Source organism: Vipera ursinii (assembly GCF_947247035.1).
Source record: "Vipera ursinii genome assembly, chromosome: Z".
In the NCBI taxonomy this organism is placed as follows: Eukaryota; Metazoa; Chordata; class Lepidosauria; order Squamata; family Viperidae; genus Vipera; species Vipera ursinii.
Window position 1 is genome coordinate 72,259,896 of NC_139517.1, and position 26,147 is coordinate 72,286,042.

The 26,147-nt window shown below is 41.9% G+C and overlaps 1 protein-coding gene across 1 annotated transcript; it reads left to right on the forward strand.

Moving 5' to 3' along the window:
• The first annotated feature begins 1,576 nt into the window (after positions 1-1,576).
• On the forward strand, positions 1,577-25,376 carry LOC310649011 (peroxiredoxin-6-like). The gene is given in 4 exon segments (XM_083377252.1): positions 1,577-1,789; positions 1,791-2,187; positions 2,191-2,608; positions 25,361-25,376. Coding segments are annotated over 3 exon segments (660 nt in total). The 5' UTR covers positions 1,577-1,598; the 3' UTR covers positions 2,263-2,608; positions 25,361-25,376.
• The last annotated feature ends 771 nt before the right edge of the window (positions 25,377-26,147 follow it).

Below are 26,147 nucleotides of genomic sequence, written 5' to 3' on the forward strand. Positions count from 1 at the left end.
CAGTTTCTTGATACAATCAGTGTTTTGTGCAGCAGCAACCACAGCCTCCCTGGCACTGTTTAGAGAGGTGTACTGTTTTCCTTCAAGAAGGACCCACAAGTTCTCAATAGGGTTTAGGTCAGATGAGGAAGAGGGCCATGTCATTATTCTTTCATCTTTAAGGTCTTTACTGGCTAGCCACACAGCAGAGTACTGCGATTGAGCATTGTCCTGTATAAAAGTCATGGTCTTCTTGAAAAATGCACTATTTCCTGTACCACAGCTTGAAGAAAGTGTCTTCTAAAAACTGGCAGTAGGTTTGGAAGTTGATTTTTGAGTCCATCTTCAATCCAAAAACGTCCAGCTAGCTCATCTTTAATAATACCAGCCCATGCCAATATCTTGTTTGTTGTTGGTGTCTGAATTGAAGTGGTGCTCTGTGCCCATTACTGGTCCAGCCATCGGCCCATCCAATTGTTGCCAAATTTCAGCTACTGAGCAGACCACACAGGAACAGGACATATTGCCCTGTACACCGCCATTATTATTATTATTATTATTATTATTATTATTATTATTATTATTATTATTATTATTATTATTAAAGGCTTCTTAATGTAGTCATAATCTTTGCAACAATTTTTATTTTATTCTTCAGATCATGTCATCACTTGTCAGCTTCTATAAAATAAACAGTAATGGAGCAACTAAAGCTACTTTGGATCCTGAGATCTTTTAAATGACAGAGATCGAGAACCAAGGCTATAGTCTCCTGTACACAAAGTCTGTAGTCATGGCCAGGAACACTGTACATTTCTTTATTTCTATTCTGCTATTCTACCCTATTGCTTTCACAGTCATTTAGCAACTCTTGATAAAGTTAAAATTTTCATCCTGCCCAAATATTTTTTTTTAAAAAAAATATACAAAACAAATGTTGCTAAAAGAAAAAAATCACACACTTTTGAGGCTCTCCTAAAATTAAGAATTTTTATTGCCATGCATAGTGTATCTGCAGTTTGACAAAAGTGAATGAATTCACTACTCCCCAAGCTATGAAATAATTCCATTTAGAAGAAAAATCAATATAAAGTGATTTGACAAATTCCATAGACAACAATACAATCCATTAAGAATGTGCCTATGCCAAAGACTTTGCATCAGGAAGGATTGAGGTTTTCAAATTAAATCCCCAAACACTGACTAAAACAAACAAAGCTTTTCAAACAAATTAAAGAAAATGGGAACTGATATATGCACAGTATAAATAAAACAACCAATATGAAAAGACATCTCCAGTGGATACAGAATCTACATACCCTTGTTAAAACCCCAGGTTTTGAGATGTAAAATAATCACACCAAGATAAGTCATTTCACCCTTAATATATCATATAAGCTGTATAATTCAACTGAAAAACAAACTGAAACCTTTAGGGAGAAAATAATAATAAAAAACTAGAATAACGTGGCTAAATAAGTGTATGCTCTCTCAACCACCACCCCCCCCTCGCTAGGCTCTATGCGTCCGGCTATTACTTCACTCCTTCCACCCTGCCTTTCAGGTGTTCAGACACTGCTGAGTAACTTTCCCCATTCTTGCAGAAACAGTTTATCACCATGCCGGGCCTGCTGCTAGGAGATGAGGTGCCTAATTTCCAGGCTGACACTATGCGCGGTCCCATCCGCTTCCACGAATTTCTGGGGGACTCATGGGGCATCCTCTTTTCTCACCCAAGGGACTTTACTCCAGTATGTACCACAGAACTTGGTCGAGCAGCAAAACTAGCACCAGAATTTGCCAAGCGTAATGTTAATAGCCCTCTCTATGGATGACGTCAGTGACCATCTCGCTTGGTGCAAGGACATCAGTGCTTACAACAGCGACAAGCCTATTGACAAACTCCCTTTTCCAATAATTGCTGATGCAAAAAGGGAGCTTTCAGTCCAACTTGGCATGCTGGATCCAGATGAGATAGACAAAGATGGAATGCCTTTGACTGCTCGTGTGATATTTATTTTTGGCCCGGATAAGAAGCTGCAACTCTCTATACTCTACCCAGCAACCACTGGCAGAAACTTTGATGAGATTCTAAGAGTTGTTGATTCCTTAAAATTAACAGCTGCTAAGAAAGTTGCTACACCTGTTGGCTGGAAGCCTGGAGACCAGGTCATGGTTATTCCAAGCTTATCAGATGAAGAAGCCAAATAGCTGTTTCCAGGAGGGATTTGCACTAAGCAACTTCCATCGGGCAAGAATTATCTTCGTTATCCCTCTCCATAGCAATTGTGAAGTGAAATCATATGAGCAGAATGCTGATCGCTGGGACTTTGCAGGACTGGTTGCTTTAGATGTGTGGAAATATACTTTAAAAGGCTGTGGCAAAAAGAAAACAAAGTATCTATTCAGGTCTTTTAACCCAGTGACTGGTGTAGCTTACAGCTTCAGCTAATCAGTTTAAACTTGTTTCATTCAAATTTAATCAGTTTTCCTCACCTCCTTGAATATACCACTTTTAAAGCAGTACAGATTTTTCTTTAATTGATTTTCTGTTTTCTAGTGATATAAAAACTTGATTCATGAACAGCAGATTAATATTTTTTCATTAATAGGAATCAATTACTGTTATGTGTAAAAAATGCACATCTTGCATTTATGTTTGTGAGATTATCAGAAATGAAGGTTCTTAGATTCAGTTTACAAAATAAATTGAATAAACTATTTTTAAAAAGTGTATACTCTCTCAAACTAACACTTTCTTGAAGCACCTTTGTTATGTATATAGGGGGTGTTTCCGCAGTAGTGAGCCACTGAAACCACCAGGTGGCATGGTACCCTGTCCGGATTGGCAGGGTAGTCCTTGGCGGGAAATCCAGATAAGGGGATTGGTCCTAGGTATACCTGGCTAGGTATATAAGTGGGGTTAATAGCACTTTGTCTCCAGCCATGTGTTAACTTCAATAAAGGTGTATTATGCTGAGCCCTGTTGTCCGGAGTCGTCAATGCGGTCCAGAACCCACTATATAATAGTGGCGACGAAGGTGGGATTCTGCTTTATGCAGATCTGAAGTCACTTGGAAAGAAGGAAAGGCAAATCTTTCCCAAGAAACCTTCCAAGCGAAGCAATATCCACGGACTGGGTGCACCGTGGTAAAGTTCAGACACACCAGCGAATTCCGTTTTAACATCGACGAACCCGAGCGGTGGGAAGAGCACATGGGATGGATCGAAGGGTTCCTGCTGATCAACAAGATCATGGAAGACCGGATGAAAGCAGCAGCCCTGCTGTGCCTCAGTGGCCAGGATGTATATGATGTGGCCGTCGGATTGTGTGCACCAACGCCCATCGCATCCATCCCATATGATGAACTCACGGATAAGCTAGCAGAACATTTCATGCTGTCCAGGGCTCCAATTTTTTGGCGTTTCCAATTTTCCCAGCGCATCCAGCTCCCGGGCGAGACAACATCACACTACGTTGTGGCTCTGAGACAGGCTGCTGGTTTGTGTAAGTTCCCTAATCTCAAAGATAGAATCCAAGACCACGTGGTGTTCGGGCTTAGAGACCATCAGTGCCGACAAAAAATCCTCGCAAAACCGCCGATGAATCTGCGTGAAGTCCTAGACAAGGTAATGGCTCATGAGGCAGCCAATGGCGCCGGCAAGCCCACACACTGTCCTGGCAGCAGCCCAGGAGGGACAATTCATCATGAATGTGCCATGAACAGCAGATACGGAGAAAAGGACAGAGAGGCAGAGATAGATGTGGTCCAGCAAAGGCCCGGAAAACAGCCAATGCGGCGGGACAATGACAGAAGCCATCGGAAATACACATCAGTCAGCAAAAGCACCGCTTGCAGCTGCAGCTGCAAAGAACCAAGAGCAACCAACTACGCCAGCCAAAAATGTGCCACCTGCAGAGGAAACCATCCGAGAGCGACCTGCAGATTCAGATCTGCGAAATGTCGCTCCTGCAGCAAGACAGGGCACATCGCAGCTGTCTGCTGGAACTGCAACCGGCTCTCTCAATTCCTGGCAAATAGATGGGGAAGAAATGGAGGTAGTGACAGATTTTATTGTCCTGTGTTCCAAGATCACCGCAGATGGGGACTGCAGCCAAGAAATTAAAAGATGCTTGCTCCTGGGGAGGAAACCCATGGCAAATCTAGACAGCACACTAAAAAGCAGAGACATCACCCTGCCAGCAAAAGTGCGTATAGTCAAGGCTATGGTCTTCCCAGTTGCAATGTATGGCTGTGAAAGTTGGACCATAAGAAAGACTGAGCGCCAAAGAATTGAGGCCTTTGAACTATGGTGCTGGAGAAGACTCCTGTGAGTCCCTTGGACTGCAAGGCAATCAAACCAGTCAGTCCTAGAGATCAACCCTGACTGCTCTTTAGAAGGCCAGATCCTGAAGTTGAAACTCAAATACTTTGGCCACCTAATGAGAAGGAAGGACTCACTGGAGAAAAGCCTAATGCTGGGAAAGGTTGAGGGCAAGAGAAGAAGGGGACGACAGAGAATGAGGTGGCTGGATGGAGTCACTGAAGCAGTAGGCATGAGCCTAAATGGACTCCAGAAGATGGAAGAGGACAGGAAGGCCTGGAGGAACGTTGTCCATGGGGTCGCAATGGGTTGGACACGATTTCGCAACTAACAACAACATGTGAACTACTACAGAAAAAGTAAGGAACTTAGAGGCAACTCTAGCCAAACCCCAACATACAAAAGAAAGCTCCACTGAAACCAAACCAAATAATGAACAAATAACTCCCAGAGGATTTGGCCCTATTGGTAAACCCTTAGAAGAAGACAAATGGAGGTATGTCACACACAGAAGGAAACACAATACTCATAGAAAGAAGCAGCATACAACAAACAAACCCCTTCTGCCCAACCCAACCCAACCAGAAGCAGCCCCATTAAAACTGAACAATTGATTTCTCCCCTTAATCAGGGGTGTCAAACTCAATTTCATTGAGGGCCGCATCAGCATTGCGGTTGCCCTCAAGGGGCTGGGTGGGTGTGGCCTACTGGGTGGGCGTGGCTAGAGTGCATATGGCCTACTGGGTGTGGGCATGGCCAGCTCTACATCGTTCGCATCAAGGGTGCCTATGGGGGCCTGGGCAGGAGTGGGACAGATCTGAGGGTCTCTGGCAGAAGGAGGGTCTCTGGGCCAGGGCCTAGGCAGTGGGGGCCGTTCCCTCACTGTTTCCAGGATGGCTTCGCGGGCCACATGAAACCACTTCGCGGGCCGGATCCGGCCCCCGGGCCTTGTGTTTGACATGTCTGCCTTAGATGGAAACACACAGACCCACAACCTCCCCCTCAAAGAAAACATGCAGACACCTAGCAAAGAAACAACTTTAAATATCCCTTAAAAAGTCACATCAACAAACACACCTGAGATAAACAGAAAAGCACCCCAACCTGCAGCCCCCCAAAAATGAAGGTGAGTGTTGGTAATGGCATACAATTATAATCCAGGGAGGTATGTTGTCTCCTTGGAGCAAAAATTTGGCTGAAAACCTAACCAAAATAATTAGGCCTACAGATTACTTACTTACTTACCCCTTCCTTCTCCTCCACATTGGGACAAAAGACATAACAAAGAACCTGACTACAATAGTGAGAGATTACAAACAACTAGGCAATAAAGTTAAGAGGATAGGAGCACAAGTAGTGTTCTCATCAGTACTCCCAATGAAAGGCCAATACCCACTGAGAGGAAAAAGAATTTTAGAAATAAACCATTGGCTAAAGGATTGGTGTTGCCAAGAAAACTGGTTTCCTGAATCATGGACTACATTTCCTATGCGAAGGACTCTTGGCAAGGGATGGGCTACATCTTACGAAAACAGGCAAAAATGTACTCGGAAAAAGACTGGCCCAACTCATCAGGAGGGCTTTAAACTAAAATTGAAGGGGAAGGGTGACCAATTTCTAGAATCTCTAGAACCCAAAACCAATCACAAATCCCAAGAAACTAATAAAACAATGAGGTAGGCAGTGATGAGAAAAAAGAAAACTCAAACAACAATCAGGAGATGAAGGAAACATACCCACAGACAGACATAAAAGTCTTAAATGCTTATATACAAATGCTCAAAGCTTGGGGAACAAACAGGGCAAACAAGAAGCAATAGTACACGAGGGAGGATATGACATAGTAGGCATTACTGAAACCTGGTGGGACGAAACTCATGAATGGAATGGACTGATAGATGGATACAAATTGTTCAAAAGAAACAGGTCTACAAAAAGAGGAAGGGGACTTCTCTCCATAATATATATATGGGTAAATGTAAAAGAGAAAAAAGTGACATTGTCACAGGTGTATATGTCAAGGTATTGATTTAACAGCTAACCAGCTTATGTAATCTAAGATGTAAGATGTAATGATGGGAATTACTCAGCAGGGTCTGTGTCTCTTTAAGAGCCTTTTTATAAAGGGAAGGCTCTGCTAATATGTTCTCTCTCTTCTGTTTCTTGATATAACTGTGGTTTGTTGGATCCTACTGTATTAGCATATACATGTATATTGTTCCTGGTGTACGATATTGTAGACGACACATGTCAACCACAAGGCCCATGGGCCGGATCCGGCCTGGAGAGGCCCAGATTTGGCCCTCCAGGGCTGTCCCAGAAATGGCAAGGGACCGGCCCCTGCTGCCCCAGCCCTGGCCCACCCCAACCTGGCTGGGTGCCCTCCCGGCGCATGCACAGGAAACAGCGAGCACTAATGGGCTTGTAGTGTGCAGCAGTAGCTGCAGTTCATTTGCCTCAGCCTGCCCCGTTCCTCCCAGCCTAACCCCATCATGCTCCGCTTTGCCAGGCTTCTCCTTGTCCGGCTTTGCTTTGCTGTGCTGCTCCATGCCTTTCCTCACTTAGGACATGGCATTCTGTAAGCCTAGTGCCCCAGGGCATTCCCAGTCTATGGGGTGAAAGGTGCAAAGATGGAAGTGTGCAGTCGCACAAGCTGAGCATTGGCCGGCTCTCAGTCGCCCTCTCCACCACATGGTAGGACCATAGAGGGGAATGCAGCAGTCATGCAGAGCCACAGCCTGGTACTGCCGGACAGCACCCAATTGCCCACTCCACCACGTGGTAGGACCGGAGAGGGGAACACAGGACTCACGCCAGATGCAGAGCTGCAGCCTGGAACTGCCAGGGGCTGGCGATGTGTGAACCTCTGTGCTGGCTGGAGAGAAAGGGTGAGAAGGAGGAGAAAGCATTTCTCTGTGTGTGTTTGTGTGTGTGTGTGTGTGTGTGTGTGTGTGTGTGTGTGTGAAAGAGAGAGAGAGAGAGAGAGGAGAGGAAGAGGAGGAGGAGGCTGAGATATTACAAAAAAAGGGGAGCTTTCCCCTTTCTCCGCACCTTCTCTTTTTTTTTAACCTTCCTCCACTCCATTCAGGTGCAGCTGGAGAAAAAGGACAAGAAGGGGGAGAAAGCAGGGAAAGTTTTCGTGTGTGTGTGTATGTGTGTGTGTGTGTGTGTGTGTGTGTGTGTGTGTGTGAGAGAGAGAGAGAGAGAGAGAGAGAGAGAGAGAGAGAGAGAGATTGAGCCAGCAGGGAAGCGAAAGTGTGGAGAATCGGGAGCGTTGCAAAATAAGCAAACTTACAAAAAGGGGATCTCTCTCTCTGTCTCTCTCTCGCACACAAATGTGCTGCATCAGGGAGGTGTTGTGCAGACAGGTGAGAGCGCAAACTCGCAGATTGTGGTCTATTCTTGCTGCCTTCCCTCGCTAAAATCCAGGCAATAATATAACTCTTTGGATTGAAAGAGAAGTTAAGAGGAACTGGTGTGAGTTAAAATTGAAAGGCTGAGTCAACTCCCCCCCCCCAATTATTTTGTCAGAGACTTGGAAAGTGTTTCTTGCTCCTACTTCCCCACATCTGCTCTTTTATAATTTAATCCAGCCTTACCCAAACTAATGTCTGTTGGGTGTCACGGACCACAATTGCCATCATAATGTGGCTTTGCTGGCTAGAAATGCAATGTCTTATTTTCTCTGTGGTATGCGCCTAGCAGGTAGTAGATCTGTGGGATTTAGATGTATTTAAACATCTGTTTCTTCTGCCTAATTTATTAAATCAACATCTAATTCAAAATTAAACATTTCTGAGAAATCCAGGGTTCTTTAGAAGAAAACTCTCAAAGACAGCTATTGTAAAGCATCACTAGCACTGCTTAAAACAATATTAAAAGTGTGCATTTTAAGAAAGAAAAATATTAGTAGTAATTTACTTAGTGCTGTTTGACCATAAAATGTGGTGTTGTTCTACATATGCCTGGCTGAACCATGTGTTTGGAGTTGCCTCTAAACAGATGATGAATATATTGTTCATATTTTCCTTCGGAGAAAGTTCTGTAATTGGGGTGCTGTCTCTGAGAAGGCTCTGCTTGTGGCCACTGTTCTATAAATCAAACCAGGGGGACCATCTGGTCTAAATGGATGGTAAACATAGATGATTAGGGGGCTGAAGGCTAAAACATATGACAAATGTTTGTGGGAATTGGGTGTGTCTAGCTTAGTGAAAAGGACTAGGGGTGGTGACATGATAGCAATGTTCCAATATTTGATGTGCTGCCACAGAGAAGAAGAGATCAATCTATTTTCCAGAGCATCAGAAGGCAATAATAAATGGAAACTAATCAAGAAGAAAACCAGCCTAGAACTAAGGACTTGTGAAAACAACTAACCAGTGAAAAGGCTTGCCTTCAGAAGTTGTGGATGCTCCATCACTGGAGGCTTTTAAGTACATATTGGATATTCCATTATCTGGAATGGTATACATTCCCTGCTTGAGCAGGGGCTTGGAGAAAAGATCTCAAAGGTCTCTTCCAACTCTCTTATTCTTTGAGAGAAGTGCTGTCAACATCTCCCCCTCCCCTCATCCCTTCCTGGGCACAGAGAGAGGGAGGGAGGGAAGGAAGGAAGGAAAACAGGAAGAAAGAAAGGGAAGGAAGGAAGGAAATGGGAATGAAAAGGAGGGAGGCAGGGAAGGAGGAGGGGGAGGAAGGAAGGAAGGAAGGAAGGAAGGAAGGAAGGAAGGAAGGAAGGAGAGGGAGGGAGGGTGGGTCTGAAGGAAGTCCTTCCTTAGCACTTGGCCACCAGCAGCCCTGCTGCCATTTCACCATCCCCTGGTTGTCTCCCATCCTATTGCTGAGGATGCTTTGGTTACAAAGCCAGGTCTTGTTGCATGGAGAGGGAGTGGGCCTCCCTCTGACCCACACACTTTGCCCTTCTGCACCCACGACGAGTAACCTGGCCAAGGAGGGTGAGCACAGCAGCCTTGAGGAGGTAAGAGCAGCTGGGTGCCCCTTGGGAAAGTGCGGCTAGGCTAGGCAGGGCTGTGGGGTCCTGGTGCCATGGGAGCTCAAGGGTCAGGCTGGGGGCTTAATCTCCACTGCCTAGGGTTCCGGAAAGTCCGTGCCACCATCCAGGGGCTACCTACATGCCATGAGGCTCAGTGAGGCTCCTCCAGTGGACTATGCCCCGGCGCTTGCCCTGGTCCTATCCCCACCCTGCCAAAGACCCTCGAATACAGGGTCCTTCCCAGGCCCACACAGGTGCCCCTGATGCAAGTGAAATTGAGCTGGCCACGTCCACCCAATAGGCCATGCCCATGCCAGCCATACCCACCCAGTAGGCCATGCCCATCCAACCCTCCAAGGGCAACCACAATGCTGATGCGGCCCTTAATGAAATTGAGTTTGACACACCTATTGTAGATAGTGTAACATAATCCACCATTTACTATAGATCACTGTTTACTGTGTTTACTCCTGGATCATCTCGCACAATAAGACTGTGCATACTCTGATAGGTTATGGGCCCAGAGAGAGGAGAAACCCAGTGAGAGCTTGACCCAGAGCCAGAGGAGTTAAGGTTGTGGTTTGTGGGGGTTTGTGGGGGTAGCAGGCAACATGGACTCCGTCAGTGTAATGGAAGGAAGTTTTGTAGTATCTCATCTGAATGAGAGAAATTACCTCTCCTGGTGTCTAAAAATGGAGATGTACCTGCGAAGGGAGGAGTTGTGGATGATAGTTGCTGATCCACCTGCAGCCCTGAATGTTGGGGACCAGAGAAAGAATAAGAAAGCATTGGCCAGCATAATGCTGAGTTTGGAGGATAGCCAGATGATACACGTGAGGGGTCTCCAGTCTGCTAAAGAGTGCTGGGAAACTTTGCACAATGTGTATGTGAGAGAGACTGCGAGCAGCAAAGTAATGGTGAAAAGAAAGCTATGTAAAGCCCAGCTGAAACTGGGAGAGAGCATGTCTACTCATTTGCAGTCCATGAGAAAGACATTCCTAGAGTTAGAAGAAAGAGGAATGACTTTTACTGAGGTACACAAGGTGTGTATGGTGCTTATGAGATTAACAGAAGGACAAAAGGCTGTAGGGTGTAAATGGGTATATAAAAAGAAGGCTTTACACAATAATTAACTGCAGAATAAGGCACGGTTAGTTGCGCAAGGATTTACACAGAGAAAAAAATGTTCATTATGATGAAGTGTTTGCACCAACAGTAAGAGGTGAGACCATAAGGTTAGCATTGGTTTTAGCAGCTGCATGCAGTTATACATCATTTCAATATGATCACTGCATATTTAAATGCTGAATTAGAGGAAGACATATATATGGCACAAGCAGCAGTTTATCAAACTAAGCACCTTGGATATGTATATAAATTGAATAAAGCCATATATGGGTTAAAACAGTCAACAAGAAACTGGAATCAATGTTTACAGGGAGTGCAGAATTATTAGGCAAGTTGTATTTTTGAGGATTAATTTTATTATTGAACAACAACCATGTTCTCAATGAACCCAAAAAACTCATTAATATCAAAGCTGAATATTTGTGGAAGTAGTTTTTAGTTTGTTTTTAGTTATAGCTATTTTAGGGGGATATCTGTGTGTGCAGGTGACTATTACTGTGCATAATTATTAGGCAACTTAACAAAAAACAAATATATACCCATTTCAATTATTTATTTTTACCAGTGAAACCAATATAACATCTCAACATTCACAAATATACATTTCTGACATTCAAAAACATAACAAAAACAAATCAGTGACCAATATAGCCACCTTTCTTTGCAAGGACACTCAAAAGCCTGCCATCCATGGATTCTGTCAGTGTTTTGATCTGTTCACCATCAACATTGCGTGCAGCAGCAACCACAGCCTCCCAGACACTGTTCAGAGAGGTGTACTGTTTTCCCTCCTTGTAAATCTCACATTTGATGATGGACCACAGGTTCTCAATGGGGTTCAGATCAGGTGAACAAGGAGGCCATGTCATTAGATTTCCTTCTTTTATACCCTTTCTTGCCAGCCACGCTGTGGAGTACTTGGACGCGTGTGATGGAGCATTGTCCTGCATGAAAATCATGTTTTACTTGAAGGATGCAGACTTCTTCCTGTACCACTGCTTGAAGAAGGTGTCTTCCAGAAACTGGCAGTAGGACTGGGAGTTGAGCTTGACTCCATCCTCAACCCGAAAAGGCCCCACAAGCTCATCTTTGATGATACCAGCCCAAACCAGTACTCCACCTCCACCTTGCTGGCGTCTGAGTCGGACTGGAGCTCTCTGCCCTTTACCAATCCAGCCACGGGCCCATCCATCTGGCCCATCAAGACTCACTCTCATTTCATCAGTCCATAAAACCTTAGAAAAATCAGTCTTGAGATATTTCTTGGCCCAGTCTTGACGTTTCAGCTTGTGTGTCTTGTTCAGTGGTGGTCGTCTTTCAGCCTTTCTTACCTTGGCCATGTCTCTGAGTATTGCACACCTTGTGCTTTTGGGCACTCCAGTGATGTTGCAGCTCTGAAATATGGCCAAACTGGTGGCAAGTGGCATCTTGGCAGCTGCACGCTTGACTTTTCTCAGTTCATGGGCAGTTATTTTGCGCCTTGGTTCCTCCACACGCTTCTTGCGACCCTGTTGACTATTTTGAATGAAACGCTTGATTGTTCAATGATCACGCTTCAGAAGCTTTGCAATTTTAAGAGTGCTGCATCCCTCTGCAAGATATCTCACTATTTTTGACTTTTCTGAGCCTGTCAAGTCCTTCTTTTGACCCATTTTGCCAAAGGAAAGGAAGTTGCCTAATAATTATGCACACCTGATACAGGGTGTTGATGTCATTAGACCACACCCCTTCTCATTACAGAGATGCACATCACCTAATATGCTTAATTGGTAGTAGGCTTTCGAGCCTATACAGCTTGGAGTAAGACAACATGCATAAAGAGGATGATGTGGTCAAAATACCCATTTGCCTAATAATTCTGCACTCCCTGAAGATGCTGGTCTCAAAGAGTTAGTTTTAAGAAACAGCAAGGCAGATCCAAGTTTGTACACTGCACAGTATAAGGGTGCAGAGTGTTTCCTGTTAGCTAATGTTGATGACTTGTGTTTTATTACTAAGAATTGCTCCCAGGTTGACTCCTTTGTCAAGCAACTTGAAAGGTAGTTCCAATTAAAAAGCCTAGGGGAAATAAAGAATTATCTAGATGTGGAGATAAGAAAACCAAAACAGAGAGGATATGTGTTAAACCAAACAAGGAAAATAAAACAGCTGTTATTAAAGAATGATATGCTGGGCTGTAACAGTGTATTAACTCCTATGACACCAAGCTTCCAGAATGATATAGCAGACAACACAGAATGTGATCAAAAAGTGTACCAATCAGCTATAGGTGGCTTATTGTATATATCTCAATGGTCAAGACCAGATATAGCCAGTGTGTTAGCATTTTGAGTCAGCATACTTCAGCACCCAAACAACAACATTAGTTAGGGATAAAAATAATATTCAGATATTTAAAAGGCACAATGGACCTAGGACTAAGGATAAGGCCATCTGATGACTTATCATTACAATGCTATGTAGACAATGACTGGGCAAATGATATGCATGACAGAAAGTCAAACTCAGGATTTGTGATATTGTTTTCTGGCATCGTAATTGGATGGAAACCAGAAAACAACCTTCAGTAGCAATGTCAACTGCTGAAGCTGAATTTATAGCATTGTCTGAAGCATGTTCTGAATTAACCTGATGTATACAATTACTAAGAGATGTACATATTGATGTAAAAGAGGCTGCACCAATACTTGAGGACAATGTTGCATGTATAAAGATGGCAATGGGAGAACGTATCGGAAGCAGAAGGAAACATGTAGACATAAAATATTGTAATGTCAGGGAGGCTATAGAGGATAAACTGATAAAGTTACAGCATTGTTCCACTGACAACAATATAGCTGATATGTTGACTAAGCCTGTTATGTACTGGGCTCTTGAGGATTACCACGTGGGTTGCTGGAGCAGCTATCGGCTCTCCAGCAACCCAGATTACAAGTCTCCTGTGCTGCAATTGGCTATCTCCAGGCGTCAATGGTTGATTCAAACCTATTGGCTGCCGCCTAGGGGCTAGACTATATATTGTGGCTAGTTGCAGCTGTTTCCCCAGTACAGTTTCTTTACAAAATAAACTGAGTTACCCTGTACTCAGTTACGCATCTTCATTCCTGCAACAAAGAACCCGCTATTTAACAAAGCCTTTAAATGCAGGCAAGCATCAAGAGTATGTAAAATCATTTGCATTAACAGCTGTTTAGCTTTAAATGGGAGGAGTGTCAAGGTATTGATTTAATAGTTAACCAGCTTATGTAATATAAGATGTATGATGTAATGATGGGAATGACTCAGCAGGGTCTATGACTCTTTAAGAGCCTTTGTATAAAGGGAAGGCTCTGCTAATGTGTTCTCTCTCTTCTGTTTTCTACTGTAACTGTGGTTTGTTGGATCCTGCTGTATTAGCATGTGTATGTATATTGTTCCTGGTGTATTATATTATAGATAGTGTAAGATAAACCATCATTTACTACAGACCACTGTTTACTGTGTTTACTCCTGGGTTATCTCATGCAATAAGACTGAGCATGCTCTGATGGTATTTTATAGGCCACCCCACCAGTCAGAAGAGATAGAGGAACTGTTTGGCAACCAATTAACAAACGTGTGTAGGAAGCATACCACAGAAGTAATAGGAGACTTCAACTATCCAGATATCAACTGGGAGATAAACTCTGCAGTGAGCGGGAGATCAAACAGATTCCTAACCAATCTAGCTGACAACTTTGTCACCCAAAAGGTGGAGGAGGGAACTAAACATTAAGGTATATACTGGTATACTATCCTTACTAATAGAGAAGAAGTGATAGAGGGAATTGAAATTGCCAGAACCTTGGGTGAAAGTGATCATGTCATACTGGAATTTAATATAATGCAAACAGCAGCAATAGAAAACAATCCAACCAGTGTCTTAAACTTCAAAAGAGTGATTTTAACAAACTCAGAGAGAACCTAGGAAAGATCCCATGGATGAAAACCCTAAAGGGAAAAACAATCGAAGAAGCATGGGAAATCCTGAAAAATGTGATCATAAAAGCTCAGACCAACACAGTACCATTGAAAAAGGAAAACAAGAAATTCAAGAAGAAACCAGCATGGCTGCACAAAGTTCTTTATGACAAACTGAAAGACAAAAAGGACAAATACAAAAAATGGAAAGAGGGGCACACAACTAGGGCCAATTATCAGCAGACAGCCAGAACATGCAAAATTGAAGTCAGGAAAGCGAAGGCTCAGAACAAACAAAGACTTGCAACAGAAATCAAGGATAATAAAAAAAGTTTCTTCCAACATATTAACAACAAGAAAAAAGTCAAGGAAATTGTAGGCCCACTAAAGAAAGAAGATGGCAAGGAAATAACAGGCAACAGGGAGAAAGCAGAGCTGCTTAACTCATACTTTGCATCAGTCTTCACACAAAAAGAAACTATAGCCCAACATACAAAAAAAAACCACTGCAAAAGACAAACTAGAAACAAAAATTAAAATAAGCAAGAAAATGGGAGGAGAACACCTATCCAACTTTGATGAGTATAAATCACTGGGACCCGACAGATTACATCTCACAGTTCTGAAGGAGCTGGCAGATGTTATTTCAGAACCATTGCACCATATCTTTCATAAATTCTAGAGCACCGGGGAAGTACCTGAGGACTGGAAAAGGGCTAATGTGGTTCCCATCTTTAAGAAAGGGAAAGAAACGGACCTTGGAAACTACAGACCAATCAGTTTAACATCCATACTTGGAAAGAGCCTAGAAAAGATAATCAAAAAACAGATCTGCGAACAACTAGAAGCAAACAAAATTATAACTAGTAGCCAATAGGTAAAGGTAAAGGTTCCCCCGCACATGCGTGCTAGTCGTTTCTGACTCTAGGGGCCACTGCTCATCTCCATTTCAAAGCCGAAGAGCCAGTGCTTGTCCGAGGACGTCTCCGTGGTCATGTGGCCAGCATGACTAGATGCCAAAGGTGCACAGAACGCTGTTACCTTCCCATCGTAGTGGTCCCTATTTTTCTACTTGCATTTTTATGTGCTTTCGAACTGCTAGGTTGGCAGAAGCTGGGACGAGTAACAGGTGCTCACTCTGCTACGTGGCACTTGGGATTCGACCTGCCAAACTGCCGACCTTTTGATCGACAAGCTCAGCGTCCTAACCCACTGAGCCACCACGTCCCAATACAGGTTTGTTAAAAACAGATCATGCCAAACCAATCTTATTTCATTCTTTGATAAAGTGACTAAACTAGTAGACCAGCAAAATGCTGTGGACGTAGTATAGATTTCAGTAAGACATTTGATAAAGTAGACCACAACCTACTCCGTGGTAAACTAAAAAAGGTGGAATAGACAACATCACCACCAGATGGATCTGAAACTGGCTGGTAAATCATACTCAACAAATAGTCCTCAATGGCACTACATCCACATGGAGAGAAGTAAGCAGTGAGGTACCATAAAGTTCCTTCTTAGGCCCAGTACTCTTCAATATCTTCATCAATGATTTAGATGAGGGAATTGAAGGAGAACTCATCAGTTTTGCAGATGACACCAAATTGACAGGAGTAGCCAAAACCCCAGAAGACAAATTCAGGATCCAAAAAGATCTTGACAAATGTGAACAATGGGCCCTATCCAACAAAATGAGTTTCAGTATGGAGAAAAGCAAAGTTTTACATTTAGGCAGGAAAAATCAAAGGTACAAGTACAGATAGGGTGAGATTTAGCTTAAAAACAGTAACTGTGAGAGGGTCCTTGGAGTCCTAGTGGACAATCACTTGAACTATGAGCCAGCAGTGTGCAGCAGCAGCCAAAACAGCTAATACAAACCTGGGTTGTATAAACAGAGGTATTGAATCAAGATCATGTGAAGTATTAATACCACTTTATAAAACCCTAGTAAGACCACACCTGGAATACTGCTGCCAATTTTGGTCACCATATCACAAAAAAGATGATGAGATTTTGGAAAAAATTCAGAGAAGAGCAACTAAGATGATCAAAGGCCTGGAGAGTAAAACATAGGAGGAACCGCTGTGGGACTTGGGTTTGGCTACGGTAATCTAAAGAAAAGAAGAAATAGGGGAGACATGATAGCACTATTCCAGTATTTGAGGGGCTGCCACAAAGAAGAGGGGGTCACGTTATTCACCAGAGCACTAGAGGGAAGGACAAGAAACAATGTTTGGAAACTGATCAAAGAGAAAAGCAACCTGGAATTAAGGAGAAACTTCCTGACAGTGACAACAATTAACCAGTGGAACAACTTACCTCCAGAAATCGGGGCGCTCCATCACTGGAGATTTTTAAGAAGAGACTAGACAGTCATTTGTCTGAGATGATATAGGCTTTCCTGCTTGAACAGGGGCTGGACTAGAAGATCTCCAAGGTCCCTTCCAGTTCTATTCTATTCTATTCTATTTTATTCTGTTCTGTTCTGTTCTGTTCTGTTCTATTCTGTTTCAGTGTGCATATTGTGTACTTTTGGTGTGCACTGTGTTTGTTTTTGTGCCATATAAACATTTTGGAATAATGGTCAAAAATTTCAAACTTGATTTCACCAAAGCATAACACATTTTCCCATAAGCTTTTTTCAGATTGGATGTAAGTTTATGCAAAATCTAGCCACACTTGGATTTATTTATTTTTTGGTAAGAAAAGGCTTCATTTTTACCCTACCCCACAACCCAGACGCATGAAGAAAAAAGATTGTTGTACGTGTAGTACACAACCAGAAATTCCTGCAGCTCCTTTAAGGTTGCTTGTAAGCATCATGGCAGCCTCTCGGATCAGTTTTTCTTCTTGTTTTTTCATCAATTTTGGAGGGATATCCAGTTCTTGGTAATATCATTGTTTTGCCATATTTTCTCCACTTGTTGATGACTATCTTCACTTTGTTCCATGATATATCCAATGCTCTGGAAAAAAATTGTATCCTTTTCTTGACTGATACTTTCCAACAATGAGTTTGTAAACAATGCTTTGTAAACTCTTGGATTTTTGCTATAAGAGACAACTGAGTAAATATCAGAAAAATCCTATTTAGAACAACTGAATCATATATGGGCTTGATCACTTTAACTAATGGCAGGTATGTACTGATTACTAATTACCATCAGTTTCCTTTCTACACAATGTGTCTGGATTTCATTCTAATTTGTTCCTGCACAATTTCGGCTTGAATTAGGTAGGACACACTGTTCTCCTGACATGTCACACCTCTCCTCTCTAAGCTGCATTGGTTGCTAGTTTGTTTCCGGATCCAGTTAAGACTGATGATCATAAAGTCCTTTATGGTGTGAGACTGGGATTTCTTAGCCATGTGTTGTAGTAGTGCTATTAGACAAACCTTTTAAAAATATAATACCATATATCAAGAACATAAAATATCGTATATCCAGACCATACAGGCACATGTATTGCACATTCACAGAATAAAAATTAATGGGAGCTTCCTTAGATCTTAACAAAACATAAATTATTGTACTTTATTTTCAGTGTATATTGAATTTCTACATATGTTTCTATGTATTAAGGGATTCTTCTGAGCTTTTAGAGGCTGGAGAAATAAATATGGCTCTCTAAACTCCACGATATATAGATTTGATTCACGCCCTTTCTGGTTTCTGGATCCAAGAAGTGATCAGTATACCTCTTTGAGGGACAGAGATATATAATCTGTCTTGGAGGAGATGCTTCTGAATGGAGCATCTCTCAACCCAACGATATTAGAAACCTTCTTTCCAATCTTCAATATTCTCTTTTTGAGGGGGAAAAATGAAAAAGGGGATATTGCTTCAGCTACAGAGGATCCTAGTATAACAGATTATCTAAAGTATTTTTTAGTTAGGATTCAGATCTAGGAATGCAAAAGAGATGAAAACAAATACTCATTACTATCGTTGATAACCATTGTCAGTACCTGATTGAACAAGAATGTCCCACTAGTAAATCTTTCTGTAGATTCAGTACCACTAATTATGGTATTTTTCTGAAAGGTTTGAGGTGGCAGGCACCATTTTATAGTAGTTTTATTCCTTCCTAGACAGATGTTTCCGATCAGTATACATAGGAGAAAGCTAGAGCTTCTCACTTCTCAGGGCACTCAGGACATTCTCACACTGTGTTCAACATCTAAAGCAAATTGCTGGGAGAAGATATCTGTCAATTTCAGATGACCTACCATCAATACTCTGATAATACTCAATTTGACATTACCTTCCCAGGCTAGCCAAGGATGATGCAGAGATTCTGCCTAGAGCCGTGGTGGCAAACCTATGGCACGCATGCCACAGATGGCACGCAGAGCCCTCTCTGTGGGTATGCACCCTGTTGCCTCATTCCTAGGCCTTCAGCTGGCTTTTATAAAACCTTTTCGCTTTAGGCTTTTGCTGCCATGTGCAAAAAAAAAAGTTTCAATCAATCAATTTCAACTTCTCATGGAAAAAAAAAGATCTCGCAAAGTTGGAATTGATGGATTGAACATTTTAGTCCCACCGAGTCTGCCATTACCACTGCAGCCATGCCCACCCAATTGGCCACACCCACTCAATGGGCCACGCCCATCCAGCACCCATCAATACGTAAGTGGGTTTTGGGTTGCAGTTTGGGCACTTGGTCTCTAAAAGGTTTGCCATCACTGGTCTAGAGGAAGAGGAGAATTAGATCAGGGCTTTTCAACCAGCGGTACAAGTACCACCTGTGGTACATTGGCACCTGGCAGGTGGGGGGGAGGGGAATGAGCTGAACTGGTGGCAGCACTGCACAAGCCTGAGTGAGAGATGGATGGAGCTGCAGGGCTGTCAGAGCTCAGCAGAAGCACCAGGATGAGCACTTCTTTGGGGCTGTCAGAGCTCAGTGGAAACACCCAGATCAGTGCCAGGCTCCAGCTGGAGCTCGGTGCTGATCGTGGCACTTCTGCTGAGCCCAGAAGAAGTGCCAATCAACTGAAATGTTGCAGCATCTCCAGGGTCTTGTGATTTACATTCAGATGCTTGGCAACTGATTCATATTTATGACAGTCACAGTGTCCCAGGGTCATGTGAAGTGACCAAAACCTGCTTCAACCTTCTGGGAGAAGAAGGAAGTTGAAGTTACCAGCCTGAGGATGATGGATGAGATTTCGTCGAAACGTTGCCCTGATACCTCCAATTCTATGTGGGGAAAAACCCGAATGACCAAAGATCTACATACAAACACCCGCGAAAACCTCAGAAAACACACACACACACACACACACACACACATATATATATAATTTTTATTTTTCCATTTCTCCCACAAACAAATCAACAAATATACTGCAATACAGGTGGAACTCGAAAAATTAGAATATCGTGCAAAAGTTCATTTATTTCAGAATGCAACTTAAAAGGGGAAACTAATATATGAGATAGACTCATTACATGCAAAGCAAGATAGTTCAAGCCGTGATTTGTCATAATTGTGATTATGGAGTACAGCTCATGAAAACCCCAAATCCACAATCTCAGAAAATTAGAATATTACATGCAATCAATAAAACAAGGAGTGTACATAGAACACTATCGGACCTCTGAAAAGTATAAGCATGCATAGTACTTGGTTTGGGCCCCTTTTGCAGCAATTACTGCCTCAATGCGGCGTGGCATGGAAGCTATCAGACTGTGGCACTGCTGAGATGTTATGGAAGACCAGGATGCTTCAATAGCGGCCTTCAGCTCTTCTGCATTGTTCGGTCTCATGTCTCTCATCTTTCTCTTGGCAATGCCCCACAGATTCTCTATGGGGTTCAGGTCAGGCGAGTTTGCTGGCCAATCAAGCACAGTAATCCCACGGTCATTGAACCAGGTTTTGGTGCTGCTGCTTGTGCACCTTTTTCTTCCACACTTTTCCCTTCCACATAACTTTCTATTAATGTGCTTTGATACAGCACTTTGGGAACATCCAACTTCTTTTGCAATTACCTTTTGAGGCTTTCCCTCCTTATGGAGGGTGTCAATGATGGTTTTCTGCACAACTGTCAGGTCAACAGTCTTCCCCATGATTGTGATTCCTACTGAAACAGACTGAGAGACCATTTAAAGGCTCAGGAACCCCTTGCAGGTGTTATGGCTTAATTAGCTAATTAGAGTAGGACACTTTGAGCCTAGAATATTGCACCTTTTCACAATATTCTAATTTTCTGAGATTGTGGATTTGGGGTTTTCATGAGCTGTAAGCCATAATCATCACAATTATGACAAATCACGGCTTGAACTATCTTGCTTTGCATGTAATGAGTCTATCTCATATATTAGTTTCCCCTTTTAAGTTGCATTACTGAAATAAATGAACTTTTGCATGATATTCTAATTTTTCGAGTTTCACCTGTACATAAATACATACTCGTAAGTTTGGGTGCTGCTCGTCCATTTCCCCTTTCACTGTATCCACGTTCCTGTCTCTTTCCTCTTCTCTACCTTCTTTCTCCCTTTCTCCTTTCTTTCCTACTTCCCTCCTCTTCTCTCCTCTTTCCTTCACCACTCCCCTCCCATTTCTTCCCACTTCTCCTCTTTTCCTCCAACCTTCCTACTTCCTTCCCCCTCCTCTACTCTCTTCCCTCTCTCCTCTCCTTTCTTCCCTCCCATTCCTTTTCCGATAAAATTCAGGGGTAATGTCCGAGCAGCTCCTCTCCTTAGATTTTCAATATCTATATTAGATATAATAACATTAATTTTCTATTACGACAATATTTATATAAATCTGGCCTTCTCAGTATATACTTCTATAAATTTTTATACTACCTCCGGTTATGCAATACTGTGTCGCCTGGGTCTCCCTCCTTATTTCCTCCTTTTTCTTCCATCTAAATTAGTGTTAGCTATCTTTTAGGCATATTCTCTTTTTCACCCACTCATAAAATTTTCCCCAGATTTCATAATACTCTGACTCTGTCTTATCTTTAATTATCATTGTTAATCTATTAATTTCCGCACATTCCATTATTTTCCCAATCACCTCTTCTTCTTGGGGAGCTTTCAGTGCCTTCCAATTTTGTGCAAACACAATCCTAGCTGCAGTGGTTATATGAATAATCAAATATGTGTTCTCTTTACTATATTTCTCTGGTAAAATACCCAACAGGAATATTTCTGGTCTTAGTTTTATACGTTGTTGTATCATCTTTTCTATCCATGTTCTGATTATATTCCAATAGGTTTTAGCTTCTACACACGTCCACCACATATGATAGAAAGAGCCTGGTATTTAATGACATTTCCAACATTTCATAGATCTGTCCTTAAACATTTTAGCTAGTATTTCTGGAGACATATGCCATCTATAGAACATCTTGTACATATTTTCTTTATACGCTGTCGCCATTGTCAGTTTATAGTTTCTTTCCCATAATTGTTGCCATCTATCTAATTCAATCGTATATCCAAGTTTCTTGTCCATTTTATCATTGACTCCTTTACTTGCCTCCTCCTCTAATTCCCTATATAGTAAGTAACTATACATTTTGATCCATTTTTCTTCAGTTTCCATAAGTATTTCATCTAACTCTGTTCTCCCCAAACTAAAACCATCTGTTTTAGCATCTTTTTCATATCTAGATTGTATTTGCGTTCTCATGTACCAATCCATCTTTATTCCTTGTTCCTCTAGTTGTTGTTTGGTTTTCAGCTCCCCTGTGTCTGTTAGTAGGTCTTTATATCTTATAATGTTTCCCATGTTAAACATATTGGGGTGTATTAACTCTTCCATAGTTGAGAGCCAATCTGGAATCCTCAAGTAATGCTTTCTCTTTATTTTTTCCCAAACCATCAATAAAGAATTCCTTATATGATGTCTCTGGAAATAGCTATATATTCTATTTTTCCCATACCATATGAAAGCATGCCATCCCAACTGTAAATCATGTCCCTCTAATGTCAATAATCTAGTATTCCTCAGTAATACTATGATAATGCTGCAGCCTGATAATATAATTCCCAATTAGGTAAACTAAACCCACCTCTGAGTCTTGCATCCTGTAACATTTTTAAATTAATCCTTGCCTTTTTTCCCTGCCAAATATATTTCAAAATTATTTTATTTAGCCCCTCAAAATATTTCTTTTCCAATCTTATTGGTATTGTTGACAACAAAAACAACAATCCTGGTAACATATTTATTTTGATTATTTCAATCCTACCTAAAAAAAAAAAGTGCCAGAACTCAGAGGTGCTGTCACTGGGAGTGATGCCGGTGTCTTGCTACGGCGTTGCCACCCATCCTTTGCACCCCGCCCCTGCAGCTCAGAGCCACATGCCGCAGGGATTCACCTCCCCACAGCCGCTGTGGGGATTCCCCTCCCCGCAGTTGCCATGCCGCAGCTCGTGATGAGCCCCCACGAGCTGCTCCAAACCCCGACCAAGAGCTGTGTTCCTCATGGCAGTGGTCTCCGGTGCCAAACAGCTGATGGCCTCCAGCACCGGCACGCGTTCACTTACTACCCCGTCGCTTCCAAATGCAGTGAGTGAGTGAGTAAGTGGCGTTTGGAAGTGATGGGGCAGTAAGTGAGTGAGTGAATTGCAAATGGTGTTTGGAAGCGATGGGGCAGTAAGTGAGCGAGCAATCAAGAGGCCTTTGAAAGAGATGGAATGAGTGGGGGAGAGACTGAATGAGGTGCCTTTGAAATAGACAGAGGAGTGAGTCAGAGTGACTGGAGGCTTTTGTGAGCAAAGTGTGAGTGAGTGGGGGGGATTTTGTGAATGAAGGGTGAGAGAGAAAAAGGGACAAGTGAGGGGGAGAAGGGAAAAAAGAAAAGGCACTGACTTCTGACTTCCTCTGTTACAGGAGTAGAAGGAAGCATTAACATTGAACCTCAACTTTTTGCTTTTCTATAATATCATAAACTAGCCATTTCTATAACAATAAATGAATCTAACCAATGAAACCCAAAATACCCCCCCCTTTTTTTAATCATCAAGTTTTTGAGACCTTGTTAAGCACTGGTGGTGCTTGAATATTGTCAGATCATAAAAGTGGTACAATTTCTGAAAAGGTTGAAAAGCCCTGATGTAAATGCAGCCTAAATTGTTTATTGCCATCCTATTTGCAAATAATATCTTACTTACCTTGTTGAGATGGTATAGTTGGGCAGCAGGGAGAGATGCAAAGTTCCTGCCTTTGCTGCAGACAACTTGCCTGAGCAACATTTGCCGGCCGGATCTTTTGGCACGCTCAGCAACAATTCCTATTGGCTTTCAAAAGCCAATAGGCCAGGCGTAGGCAACCTTGGCTCTTTTGTGACTCGTGGACTTCAACACCCAGAAGATGTTACATAACATAACATCAACTGGAAGATGTTAAGCTTCTTTCCTTCCCAAAAATTGTGTTAATGAGTCTTCTCTAAGATCTGCTAATCAGCTTGTGCTGGATTGTTTTGCCGCAAAACGGAATGGTTTGCAAGTTGCAGTTGAGACAGCCCATCTCATTTTACATATATCACATATAATTGAAGATTGTAATTAGTTGCATGTGCACGTTCAGCAAATGTGATGTATTTGTGCTGGCATTTTTAGGCCTCTTTCCAACCACATCCAGAAAAATTTGTAACAAACATTGGAATTCTCAAGGCCATGTTTGGTATTTCCCAGCAATCTGTTACTGGAAGGAAAAAGCAATCCCTGCTGCGTTACTGATCCCAGAAAAGCATTTGCATGTATCAGGTATCCTTAGGGTGCCATAGTTATGGATGAGAAATATTGATTGCAAAGTTTGCATTTCTGGATGTAATACAGATATTTTGGACTTATTTTTGTTTCTTTGCATGTTTGATATTTTTAAAAAGGCATATGCTACTGACTACACTTATGCATATATGTAACACCTTTTACATGACCACTGCTTGTCCAGAATGTGAAAAGTGAAAGATTGTGACTAAACAAAATTTTAATGTACAGATAATACCACCAGAAATTATTTTAGCCTTTTTAATAAATGTTGTTATTGATGTTAAGCTCACCATGGAAAACATCATATATTGTTATGTATATACTAGGTCAGACATGTCAAACACAAGGCCCAGAGGCAGGATCCGGCCCGTGAAGTGGTATCATGTGGCCCGTGAAGCCATCCTGGAAACAGTGAGGGAACGGCCCCCACTGCCTTGGCCCTGGCCCAGAGACCCTCCTTCTGCCAAAGACCCTCAGATCTGTCCCACTCCTGCCCAGGCCCCCATAGGCACCCTTAATGCGAACGATGTAGAGCTGGCCACACCCACCCAGTAGGCTATACACACTCTAGCCATACCCACCCGGCCCCCTGAAGGCAACCACAATGCTGATGCGGCCCTCAATGAAATTGAGTTTGACACCCCTGTACTAGGTTAATTATTTAAGACTGAAGTACAACATAACTAGATTCTAAATAATATATTTTTCAAAACACACAACAGTCCAAACAGTAAAAGTAAAGTCCAAATTAAGAATATTTCATTCTTAAGAATTGTTTAATTTAAAGTGGTTTAGTTGTAATAAATGGTTAGAGATTCAAAATAGTTTTCAAGAGTGTACAAAAGATACTATTTTTTTCTAGCATCAGCTAAATTAGACATATTACATTGAGAAAAATGTTTCTCATTTCTTTCCTGTTACCTTTATTGATTTCATTGCAGAGATGATAACATAGGAAATAGATTATTTTGTTATCTAATTTTACCTTCCAAAAGACAGAAGCAGATGAAAAATGTGAGGTTCTTTCCTGTTGGCTTTTTTGAATTACCTGTTTTAGATTCCAGAAATTTAGTTCCTAAAGAAATAACCTTGTAAATCATTTTAATATCCCCCTGTAGTGCAGGGTAGGCAACCTTGGCTCTTTCATGACTCAAGGACTTCAACTCCCAGAATTCCTGAGCCAGCATGGCTCAGCTTGGAAACCTCTCTCTTTCCCCTCAGCGTGGCTGTCTCAGGATTTCTGGGAGTTGAAGTCCACAAGTCATAAAAAAAAGGCAAGATTGCCTACTCCTGCAATAGGCTTTTGAGAGCCAATAGAGGGAGCTTTTTTCTTTTTTTTGCAAAAAAAGGTGCCGGAACACCATTCTGAGCGTTCTATGAGAAAAAAGCCCTGATTCTACCCATTAATGATAGTTGTACCTTTTCCCATTTATCCAAATCTACTTCAATTTTTCTTTTCAATTTGTGATAGTTATCTTCTTTAATTGTTAGGCATCTTGCTGTCAGGTGAATCCCCAGATGTTTTACCTTCTTTACAATCTGTATATCTAACTTTCCCATCAATTTTTTTTTGTTTTTCACTAATAATTTTCACTAACATTTTTGTTTTATCTTTATTAATCTTCAAACCTGCTACCTCACCTTATTTTTCTGTTTGTTCTATTAATACAGGTCCTGTCTCTAGTGGCTCCTCCAAGATAAATACTAGATCATCTGTGAAAGCTTGTGGCTTATATTCTTCCTTCTTAACTTTCATACTTTTTATACCCTTATTCTGTCTTATACATCTATTTAGTATCTCTAGTGTCAAGACAAACAATAATGGAGATAGAGGACATCCCTGCCTTTTTCCCTTCATAATATTAATCTTTTCAGTCATATCTCCATTAATCATTACTTTGGCTATTTGCTTATTGTAAATTGTTTTAATTACATTTATAAATTTCTTCCCAAAATCCATAGTCTGTAGTTGTCTTATCATGAATTGCCACTTCACATTATCGAATGCTTTCTGCACATCCAAAAACATCAATGCCATCTGTTTTTCA